The 12601-nt window shown below is 37.7% G+C and overlaps 1 protein-coding gene across 1 annotated transcript; it reads left to right on the forward strand.

Moving 5' to 3' along the window:
- Positions 1-918: 918 nt before the first annotated feature.
- On the forward strand, positions 919-12073 carry LOC110694263 (chaperone protein dnaJ C76, chloroplastic-like). Its single transcript, XM_021871441.1, has 7 exons — positions 919-1314; positions 3085-3165; positions 3727-3764; positions 5254-5333; positions 5896-5976; positions 6091-6205; positions 11446-12073. Exons 1-7 carry the CDS (start codon positions 1009-1011, stop codon positions 11585-11587), a joined length of 843 nt encoding a protein of 280 aa, XP_021727133.1. The 5' UTR covers positions 919-1008; the 3' UTR covers positions 11588-12073.
- Positions 12074-12601: the final 528 nt, after the last annotated feature.

Consider the following 12601-nt stretch of genomic DNA (forward strand, 5'->3'; position numbering starts at 1 on the left):
ATCATTAACGTACACTTCAACTACATTTTAACATAACGTTGACAACACAATTCAATGTAACATTACATTTTTTAATTGAAACAACGACAAGTTTTTTTGAAACAATAATAACATCTTTTGAAACATGTCAAAATTATTCCTTTAATACAATAAAATAAGTAATTAATACTGTTCCAATTGGATGATATTCCACATACAAATTTGCTCTTTTTTTGCACTGCTTCGAAAATTCTACCAAAATAAATCAAACGAACTCCAAAAATTCTGAAATTTTGTATGCTTATTCTACACAAAAAAAATAAGCAGATTCAAAAAAAAGAATCGCTTCAAAAGGGTTTTTTATGAGAGAGAAATCTTCATTTGAAATCTGTCTTTCCAGATTTGCTCCTTCTTTGCACTACTTCGAAAATTCTACCAAAAAAATATCAAACGAACTCCAAAAATTATGAAATTTTGTATGCTTATTCTACACAGAAAAATAATCAAATTAAAAAAAAACGCTTCAAAAGCTTTTTTTATGAGAGAGAAATCTTCATTTGAAATCTGCCTTCATTTCTCTCTCTTCAATGGCTAAATTAAAATGAAACCAACTTTTCCATTTTCTCTCTCTTCAATGGCTGAATCTCTTGGTTTTATAGTACATAAATCGTTGTTTCAATGCAGAAAATTAGGAAAAATAAATAAAAAAAACATGTACCAATGACTGAAATGCGTGTTCCCAAGAAAATGCATGGAAAAGTGATAATTAATCTCAGCCATCCATAATCTCATAATTGATGGTGTAAGATTGGTTCTTATTTTAAGAGGGTTCTCATATAAGCCTTGGTTCTCACATGATCCCTCCCCTATATATATATCCTCTCTCGCATACTTTCTCTTTCATGAACCCATCTTACTTTTACAATGATAATTTATTTACCCACCCACATACTACATTACTCACGAAGGGAGTATTATTTAGAAGGATGTAGAAAATAAAATAGAGAAAAAACGAAGCTAGATGACTCCATGGCTTACATAATAAGAGGAGCTGCAACTCCAACTCCCATCTTCCTCCCTTCTCTGAAATCCACCCCCAAAAATTATAACTGTCATAACTACTTTCTACTCACAAATTACGCGCCAAAATTTTCACATCATCAATCCAAACCCTATAATCTTTCTTCATCGTTGTCATCTAGACTCAACTGTGGAGTTAGTGACCAATTCTGGTATGATAATGATTCTCCCACCACCACTGCTGCTGCTTACGACATCCTCGGCGTCGAACCCCACTGCTCTGCTGCCCAACTCAAGGCTGCTTTCAGAGCTAAAGTGAGTGATTTCGTTACTTCTGTCTTTTAATTGAAATGATATAATGTTTTGATTGATTAATTATTTAAATTTGAAATGTTTTTCTTTTAAGCTTTTTTGTTGGTTACAAATTGTTTGAATAATTTATAATGGTTTTTAGGGTCGGATTTATAAGCGACAGAAATTGATCTTATCTGTTGAATTGTAAGTTCTTGCTTGTCAAAATTTGTTGGGGTTTGGTAGAAAGGGTTTAGTGAGGGTATATATTGAGAATTGAGGGGTTCAGTTTGAGTACATGGATGTGGGTTTCGGCGGGGTCTTGTGAGTATTTAGATTTTAAGGTGGTTAAGAAGGCTGGCCAGCTGGGAGGGTGGCTTGACTTGGGATTGGGAGCGGAGTGGCTACGCGAGGGAGGAGGGGAGACTAGATAGAGATTGGAAAAGAAATAGCCAATTAGAGATTGAAGCTTTGGGGGTGTTTGGTTCGCAATTTTTTGGTATGGGGTATGGGTTTGGTCGTTTGGAATGAGTACAACCCATATACAGTGTTTGTTTAAGAAAATTTCAAGATACCTCAAATGCACTAAGTATGGGAGGTGGGTATGACTCATACCAAACTTTCAGGGAGGGAGTGTTTGTTTCGCTAAGTGATATTGATTTGGAATTAGAATTGAAACCAAAGTGTTATAGGACTGGAACTTGATTCTTAATGCCATGTTTTTGGGTTTGTTTGGAAATTGACATTTTGGATGTATGGTATGAGTCATAGTCATACCATACATAAAGTAGGTGTGACAGACATTACAGACAAATTAAGGGAAAATCGTTTGCGTTGGTTTGGGCATGTAAGAGGGTGCACCGTAGCGAAGATTGGAAGAGTGGGACCATGGAGGGGTTAGATGAGGGAGAGGGAGACCGAAAATGACTTGGTTGGAAGGAGTTAGGAACTTAGGAAGGATATGAAGTATATGGATTTGCAGAGGATGAGGCATTGGATCGTAAGGGATAAAGGACGAAGATTTTTTTCGATGACTACACGGAATAATCAAATTTGATTCATGTAGCCGACCCCATTTATGGGATTAAGGGTTTGATTGATTGATTGGTATGAATCATAGTGTCATACCCACCTTTCCCTTGGATTTTGAAACCCCATACTTTGATGGTTTGAGGTACGAGTTTAGAAATTGAAATTTTCATAAACATACAAGAGGTATGGGTTTCATTCATTCTAAAAACATACTTCATTCTAAGAGTATGCAAACCAATAACCCCCTAGAAGGAATCAAATAAAAGATAAAATTCATTTCCAAACTACAACCAAATAAGAAGTATTAAGAATCAAGTTTCAACCCCAACTCACTTTGGTTTCATTTTTTATTGCAAACCCATGCCACTCTATAAACCAAAGCTTCTTTCCCCATTTACGCTCCTAAATCAGTTTCTTTAGGTCGCTGAAAGGGAAGTTGGAGTTATTATAAGCAAGTCAGATATAGTTGGAATTATTCTTGCCAATATTAAAGGAAAATTGACATGAATAATCCTAAGTGTCACCCATTAAATTGAGAATGTTTTGGAATTGATTATACCAACGTAAAATAATTGTATTATAGTGGGCTATTTGGATATTCGAAAACCATGTAAACAGCAGCATGAGCTCAAAGATCAAATGAGTAAAGTAAGCCATGTCAATACAATACTTTCTGTAATAATTCTCTTCTTTTCTTTTCTATAATAAGTCATAGTAATACCTTTAATGAATAATTTGAGGCTCAATTTATATTTGGAACAGGTGAAGGAATTTCACCCTGATGTGAGGAGCAATCAACACAATTCCGATTTGATGATTTGCCGTGTGATTCAAGCATATGAGGTAATCCAACTTATAATTTTTTAGTGAGCTTTTATTGTGTTCAAACAAGAGAGAATACTAGAAAAATTAGTGTTAAATTTGTAATTAAGTTTGCTTCCTTTTTGTTCTCCTTGTGAACTACTACCTTTGTTTGTGAAGGTCTTTAATTATTTACGCTTTTCTATTTTAGTTTCCTAAGAGCTCTTAAATCTTTTGCTTTATTTTATTTGTGACAAACCCCAATTACTACCTTAATCCACTTACCCCACAATATCTACACATTTACACTCTCTTTTTCTTAATAGTCCCACCCCTTTCTTACACCCACTCACCACTCTCTCTCTCCATTTAGCTTAATTTGTATGCAAACAGTAGTAACTATCAAGAACTTTTGGGAACAGAAGAAAAAATAGTTTTGCATCAGGCATGTACGAGAATATTTTAAAGGTTGCATATCTATGGTTTTTGGAGTCAACTTGCTGCACTAATGTTTATATATATGATTCAATCTAATTCTGAATCTTTTCTTGCTTGTTCGGGTGCTATTTAACTGCTGACAGTTAAAACTTTATAACGATGCAGATTCTCTCAAATATCAGCAGGTCAGAGATAATTGAAAGGTAGAATCTTCTTGTATATTCTTATATATGGATATAGCATTATAGCATATTGGTCTCTACCGTTGTGTTGTTGCATTTAAATTTTCCCATCGCCTACAAAATGCGTAGGTTTTCATTTGTCTTTATTGTGTTTATATGGATATAGATGTTTTCTGATTTTGCAGTCTCCAAATTGTGAAATGTTAGAATTATATTGAGCAGTGTTTGGACTTTATTGTTTTTAATACTTGTTAATTTATACAGACTAAGACTAAAATTGTAAAGTTAAGCTAGTAAAGGTTGTGGATTAGATGCAAATCAGTTTTTTGGGGTTTGACTAAGGCAAGGAGCAGTAGTTGTGGGCACACTGGTACAGCACTTTTATGGCAATCATGTGTTGTGTGTGACTGGATTTGGATTTGAAGGTCTTTTCATAAGTTATTTTGTCTTCTCGGTTGTTGTGGGACAAAGTTACTTATAGCTATGTTTTGGGCTAGGTAGCTGGGGTTTTAAAGTGTTACTCGGTTGGAGAGGTTCAAAGAAACTGGGTTAATTATAATGCTGGTTTCTGTTTAGCAGACACTTTGTGCTCTTGGTTTTGTCCTCTTTCTCTTTTCTTCTCCCAAAAAAATTGAAAATTAAAAAGAAAAACTTTTATGCTTTGGTAACTTTTTGCTCTCTTCCTTACTATAAAATTAAAATGGCCTGCATATTGGATTTTGATGCTATCAAGTATATCCTTTTATTTTTTTTGTGAGCTTTATATTACCAACTTGTTACTTATTTTCCCTTCTAAATGAATTATGTGTTGTCTGCTGGTGTATGGATGACTCTTGCAAATGCAATGATATCCTGTGAAGGTCAACGATGCTTAAAAGATTAGAAATAGGAAATTGTGAGGAACGATGTTATAACTCGAAGTAGTTTACCTGATTCCTAGGATGCAAATGTAGATCAAGCAAAGCTAATTCAGGAAATAATCCAGTAATAAAAGTAGTGAAATCTCGAGGTTTAACTTAATTAAGTAAACTTAATAGGATAATTTGGAGCATTAATGAGCTTTGTAATTCATTCATATGCCTGCAGTCACACCTTTTATTGGCTTATATAGCCTTAAAATGGACTGAACTGGCAATTACATTAATTGTAAATAAACATCAGCATACTGTCTGAGTCCTCGATCTGAAAAAATTGAGGGTTTATTGGCTTATCCTGTTTAAAAAGAATCCTGGGATTTGTTTTCAGTGCTAAAAGTTTTGTGGGAGTTCTTATATCTTGTATAATCTTTGACAGATTTCTCATCATTTGGTAGTTAATTATTCCTATAAGTTAAGCTATTTATAGTGCATACTTTTGCAGAAATTTTAATTTTTATATCATATTTATGAAAATTTCGTTTTTTATTTTTTTATTTTTTTTATTATTATTATTCTATGAGCCTTGTATTTTGCTTGATTATTTGCTTCCTAAAAGATTGTACTGCATGCTTATTTTGCACTCGTGTTTGCAGTGAATGTTTAGATCCTTTTGACAATCCAGAATGTGAAGCATTCGATATTTTTGTCAATGAAGCTGTGTGTGCTGGCAAAGGTACTAAAATCTTTTATATCCTCCTTCTAAACTCCTTTATGAAGTAGAGTTCAACATGATTAATTATTGGTGGAACAAAATTCAGAACCTGTTTAATTAATATCTTAGGCATCATTGGTAGTTTAAATACTCATAGAATTAGGGCGCCTCAAGAATCAGGAATCGATGCATAACTTTCAATTGTATATATTTTCAATTATGTATGTATTTGTATAAAACTATACATATTAGATTTTCATAAAGAAGACATTGAGACGAATCTAATAAGGTCACATTTGACTATATTTTTCAAGTATAAATCAAAAAACGCAATTTAAGTTGAGTATGTAAATACATAAACGAAGGGGAATTGAATCAAAACAAAGGTAAAGATGTAGCATAATTGCCACTCATCAAATCTCCGGTGCAACTTCTGATGTTTCCCCTCCCACCCAAAATTGACCTAGGGAATCAAATCAGAACTTAAGACCCTCCACAGGTGGAAACCTTCAGGCAGCTAGCTGTGAAATGAATTATTTAAAAATTGACTTTCACTTGTCTGAACAAGTTGAAGTATTTGCAGGATGCCCATATTCATGTGTCAAACAGGCCCCTCACGCTTTTTCCTTTTCTTCACTGGGAACTGCCCGCGCAACTTATCAAGGTTTGTGAATCAGCTCATTGCCTCTTATTATCAGAAAAATTATACAGAGGATCAGTAGACAAATCAGGAGTATTAGCTGGATATTTGAGTTCTTGATCTGAAAGTATTGGACAGGTACAGGATATGCTGAGGATTACAGAGTCCAGATAGCTGTGGGTCAGTGCCCCAGAAATTGCATTCACTATGTTACACCTTCACAGAGAATCATACTGGAGGAGCTTCTTGATTGGTAATCCACATTTGATGTTCGTATGTTTGTTTCTTGCTTTATTCCATTCTCCTTGCTCATGTTATGACACACAAAAACATATTTCAAAGTGCAACAGATTTCTCATTGAAGCTTATCCACTAAATATTTTTGCAATATACTACACTTGCAAGAACTAATAACACAAGAATTAAGGAAGAGAATTGTTTGATTGATTGTAATAAAAGTAGCCAAAAGGTTAACAAGTCACAAATAATGGCTTTAGGCCATAACACTCCAAGTTTTTCCTGTTCAATTATCTGAATAATTCTCTATTACTACTCCACTGCTATTTATATTACTCTACTACCAACATGATGTGGCGTCAAGCCTTAATTGTTACCATTACTAGTTTTTGTCTTCTTCCTAAGAGTACTCAAAAACTCAGCTAAAAGCCAAACTCTCTTCTGCAGCTTTAGTGCACCGTTCCTTGTGGTTGTTGTGGTGTATTAGTGCCATTGCCTTGTACCCCCCTGCCTCTGTCGCCTCCTGCTGTATGTCTGGACAATGGGTGGTGATGGTTGGTGCGTAGCAATTTTGGGTGAATTTTCATGAGATAACACCTTAGATTTTTTATTTTTTTTTTCATGAACTAAGGGTACCTTAGATTGATATTTCATGAGGTACCCTTAGTTCCAAAAACATGCAAAAGCTGAGGTTTGAACATATTCACCCGCTACCCTATAAAGTAATACACCACTCTTTTTTCCCCAAACCCCTCTCACCTATTACTTTGGGTTGAAAAAATTAAATTTGGAAGGTACATAAACTTCTTAATTTTGAGTGAGAGTTATTAGATCTAAGGGTGTTGACTAACCTTAGGGGTAGATAGTGCATTTTTAAAACTATGTACATCTTAAAATTTTGGAAATCACAAGGCTATATTATGAAAATAGTCACTTAGGATGTCTCGCACACTCTTTGTATGCACATCATTATGTGGAATCCACACTCATTAAACTTGATTAACTTAGAAACTCACTTTGTTGAAATGAACTATGTAGGCTCCTTTCATAGTTTCTGAAAGGGACGCAATGAGCCAATGTCATGAACTGTGATAGGCTTCTCTCCAAATTTACTTCTCCAATTTTACTAATGAGAGCCGTGTCTTCATCCTTAATCTGGAGTTAAACATGTGGTTATTTAACTTTTCTTGGCTGGTGAAGATGTTTTCTTTGTCTGCTGAGCTTGAGTGCTAAGGGCCTACGGTTCCTAATTGCAGGCAATGATACCAAATGTAAAATATAATTTACCCAATCGGTATAGTAGACAAATTAAAAATTTATTTTTCATACAATTTTATTACAAAGAGGACAAAATTTTAAGTATACGAAACACCTACTAATTGTTTTGAGACTCACAATATTGTGGAACTCGCATTTAGTTAGCGTGATTGTTTAACACACAAGTCTGCAATGGAACGGGCCGAAGCACACCAACAACCAATCAAGGTCTACGAGAGGAGACACAAACAAAAGGGCAAGAAACAAAGTCAGGAGCTGCAGTAAGTGTATCAGGAAGAAGACAAGGAATTTTAATGTTCCACTAAGGATTGTGGCAAAGGGTATTCTGTTCAGTACATGACAAAGAAGTTTAATGTGATAGTACTTTTGTGAGGGAGAGCTTGATATATAAGGGTGAGCAATGAAACAGTAGGTTCAGGTTATTGGAGAATTTTGTAGTAGAGTAGTAGTAGTTGTAGTATTCTTCAAGAGAAGTAGTAACTCCGTCGTTCCTTGTAGCCGTTACTTCCATTAGCAGTCAAAATCCTTCAAGCTTTCCTCTATTTGCTAGTTACTTGCTGAGCATTAGTATTCTGATTTTCCTAGTCTTTAGCCCTTTCTCTAGTCCGGTATTTCTTGTGAAGAAAAAAGACGGTTCGTGGAGGTTTTGTGTTGATTATAGGGCTTTGAACAAAGAAAACGTGCCAGACAAATTCCCAATTCCGGTTATAGATGAGTTGCTTGATGAGTTGCATGGAGCTAAGTGGTTTTCTAAGTTGGACTTGAAGTCCGGTTATCACCAAATAAGGGTGAAACCAGAAGTCCACAAAACGGCATTCCGTACTCACGAGGGACACTATGAGTTCCTTGTCATGCCCTTTGGGCTAACGAATGCCCCGGCTACCTTCCAATCCCTCATGAATGAGGTGTTTAAGTCGTACTTGAGGAAGTTCGTTTTGGTGTTTTTGACAATATTCTTGTGTATAGTAAGGAGGAGGGAGAACACAAGAAACATGTGAGGTTGGTGTTGGAGCAATTATCGAAGCATAAGTTGTATGCTAATTGGAAAAAGTGCGAATTTGGAAGGAGGGAAGTAGCATATTTGGGTCACGTGATATCGGAAGAAGGGGTGGCCATGGATATGGATAAAGTGAAGGCAATTGTGGAGTGGGAAGAGCCAAAGAATTTGAGAGAGTTGCGTGGGTTTCTTGGTTTAACAGGTTATTACCGGAAGTTTGTGGCTAGTTATGCTCAAATTGCCGGACCACTCACCTCTCAATTGAAGAAAAATAGTTTCGGGTGGACGAGCGAAGCGGCCAAAGCTTTTTCAGCCCTCAAAACCGCCATGACAACAGCCCCAGTGTTGAGAATGCCGGATTTTCAGCTAGAATTTATAGTAGAGACGGATGCTTCGGGCTTGGTGCCGTGTTGATGCAACAAGGAAGATCTATAGCTTACTATAGTAAGTTGCTTGGAGTGAAGAATCAAGCTAAGTCAATCTATGAAAAGGAATTGATGGCAGTTAGCTTGGCTGTGACAAAGTGGCGGCATTATTTGCTAGGGAGGCACTTTGTTATTAGGACCGACCAACAAAGCTTAAGGTTCCTAACCCAACAACGCGAAGTGGGCAGTGAGTACCAAAGGTGGATGAGAAGACTTGATGGGTATGGATTTCGAGATCCAATACAACCCCGGCCCATCCAATAGGGTGGCAGATGCGCTCTCTCGCAAGGGCAGTGTTACAGCACAATTTGGGGCCTTAATATCCACTCAGCTAGTGGATTGAGCCGAACTTGAGAAGGAACTTGCAAGTGATCCATGGTTGTGTGGGCTGCGGGATTCATTGAAGGCTGATTCTACTGGCCACCAGGGCCTCCACCTAGAGGGAGATCGGGTGATGTATAAAGGCAGAGTAGTTCTTCCTAAGGGCTCAAAATTTATTCCTACTCTTCTTAGGGAATACCATGACACACCAATAAGGGGCCACAAAGGGGAAGTGAAGACTTATTTAAGGTTAGCAGGGGATTGGTTTTGGTCAGGCATGAGAAAGAAGGTGGGAGAATATGTCCAGCAATGTATGGTCTGCCAACAGAGTAAGCCGTCTCAGCAAGCTTCCGCAGGTTTACTGCAGCCACTCCCAATTCCAGAGGTGGTTTGGGACGACATCTCTATGGATTTCATAGAGGGGCTGCCACTCTCTAAGGGGGTGAATTCAATCTTGGTCGTAGTGGATAGATTGTCGAAGTACAGTCACTTTTTGGGGTTGAAACACCCGTTTAATGCTCTGAAGGTGGCTGATATCTTTGTGCGAGAAGTGGTTCGGTTACATGGGTTTCCCTCATCCATAGTTCCTGACCGTGACAAGGTATTCATGAGCATATTTTGGATAGAGCTTTACCGATTACAAGGCACCCAACTCAAGAGGAGTACCGCATACCACCCCCAAATGGACGGCCAAACGGAGGTGGTTAACAAGTGTTTGGAGACTTACCTTTGGTGTTTTGTAGCTAGCCAACCGAAATCTTGGGCTCAATGGCTTCCATGGGCGGAGTATTCTTATAATACTTCACCTCACACCTCTACCAATATGACACCCTTCAAGGTCGTCTATGGTAGGGATCCTCCCAAAATCTGGAAAGTGAAGCAGGGCGCGACTGTAGTGAAGAGCTTGGAAGAAGGGTTGCAAGAAAGAGACTTTATTTTGGATGAACTGAAGATGATTATCAACCGGGCTCAGCAATTAATGAAGGCAAATGCTGATGGTCGGAGAAGGGATGTTGAGTTTGAGATAGGCGATTGGGTGTTCCATAAATTTCAGCCATACCGACGGCAGACAATTGCTAAACGGCCACATGGAAAGCTGGATGCACGTTTCTATGGACCATTTGAGGTTTTGCAGCGTGTTGGGAAGGTAGCATACCGCTTGAGGTTGCCGGAAGAGAGCAGGGTGCATCCTGTATTTCATGTCTCGCAACTGAAGAAGGCAGTTGGAAGTGCTCCTGTCAACCCCACCCTTCCCACTCAGCTCACTGCCGATTTGGAATTGGTGACAGAACCTGAGGCAGTCTTGGGAGTGAGAAAGAAAGAAGCAGGTGGCAAGATCAGCACTGAGGTGTTGCTGAAATGGCAGGAACTTCCTGATTTTGAAGCCACATGGGAGGATTTCGACACTATCAACCTCCGGTTTCCATCCTTCCACCTTGAGGACAAGGTGAATGTCCGGGAGGGGAGTAATGCAATGGAACGGGCCGAAGCACACCAACAACCAATCAAGGTCTACGAGAGGAGACGCAAACAAAAGGCAAGAAACAAAGTCAGGAGCTGCATCAGGAAGAAGACAAGGAATTTTAATGTTCCACTAAGGATTGTGGCAAAGGGTATTCTGTTCAGTACATGACAAAGAAGTTTAATGTGAGAGTACTTTTGTGAGGGAGAGCTTGATGTATAAGGATGAGCAATGAAACAGTAGAGGTTCAGGTTATTGGAGAATTTTGTAGTAGAGTAGTAGTAGTTGTAGTATTCCTCAAGAGAAGTAGTAACTCTGTCGTTCCTTGTAGCCGTTACTTCCATTATCAGTCAAAATCCTTCAAGCTTTCCTCTATTTGCTAGTTACTTGCTGTGCATTAGTATTCTGATTTTCCTAGTCTATTGCGAAGTCACTCCATTGAATTTCACTGCATGGGCTCTTATTGTAGTGGTTACAAGCAACACAAGAAGCCAATAGCAAGCTACTATTATCTTTGTGAAATGCAACTAATCTCTCTATACTTCCAGCATCGTATTTTCTACATGGAAAAATTGTTGCTTCTAACTTTGGAGTGCATCATCTAGAATGCGAGAGAAAGCAGGATAATCTGTTAACAGTATCATATGCCTGTTATGCACACCAAAGTTTTTTCTATTATAGTTATGCCTAATAGGCAACTTGATTTAATATTTTGGACATTGTGATGTATGACTCTGACATACGTACTCATCTTGTTTGTTTCGTTTTGTCAGTATTCTGAATGCTCCATACGATACCTCTGCCGAAGCTGACTTGCTTTATTCTCTCATCATAAAAGCTAAGTTTGAGAACAACAGATACCAAAAATTAAAGCAGCAGCCTAAAACGTCTACTGAGCATGTAGACTGGTTTTGAATGGGCTCTCAGAAGTAATGTCTAAATAGTGGCTGATAAATATGACATTTACAAGAATACTTTTTTTATGTATATACTATATACAGCTCTGAGGATTGGAGTACAAGCTCACTGATATTCTGGTCTATCCGGTTGTTAATGTACTGACGATGCCGAAGAGCAAATTGGTGGCAAGAATAGACGGAATGTAGCAGGCCATACGTCTCATATATTCATGTCTGTACAAAGGTCTTACTAAAGCATTGTGACCAGTGTAACCAATTTGTGTAAAATTTTTCATATATCAATGGCTGGTACTGGAGGTAAGCTATCACATTTTAAGAATATGTTCAGCTGAATGTTTTTCCTCTCTTTCAGCCTGTCATGTATACCTACATACATTGCTCATCTTGTGTGGCGATACATTTCAGTAAATTTTCTGTTTATTGAACTTTTTGAGGAGATTCAACAAATTTAGTGTTAATGAAAAATAGGTTTGCTGGGTGAGATTCAACAAATTCATATCACTTTGATTACTAGTATAACATAACATGCTCATCTGGTGTGGTAGTACATTTCAAAACAAAAAAATCAATTGTTTTGCCTTATTTTGCTAATTTTTCGTATAATCAATCAATCAATCAAAGCTTTAATCCTATAAGTGGGGTCGGCTAACATGAACCAAATTTGATTATTCCGTGTAGTCATCGACATAAATCTTCCTCCTCCATCCCTTACGATCCAATGCTTCATCGTCATGCAAATCCATACACTTCATATCCTTCCTAACTCCTTCCAACCAAGTCATTTTCGGTCTCCCTCTCCCTCGTTTAACCCCTCCATGGTCCCACTCTTCCACTCTTCGCACCGGTGCACCTTCGGGTCTCCGTCTTACATGCCCAAACCAATGCAGACGATTTTCCCTTAGTTTATTTGCAATGTCTGCCACACCTACTTTCTTGCGAATAACCTCATTCCTGATTCTATCTCTAAGAGTGTTCCCATACATCCACCTTAACATGCGCATTTCCGTAA

Source organism: Chenopodium quinoa, unplaced genomic scaffold (genome assembly GCF_001683475.1).
Source record: "Chenopodium quinoa cultivar QQ74 unplaced genomic scaffold, ASM168347v1, whole genome shotgun sequence".
Taxonomy (NCBI): Eukaryota; Viridiplantae; Streptophyta; class Magnoliopsida; order Caryophyllales; family Amaranthaceae; genus Chenopodium; species Chenopodium quinoa.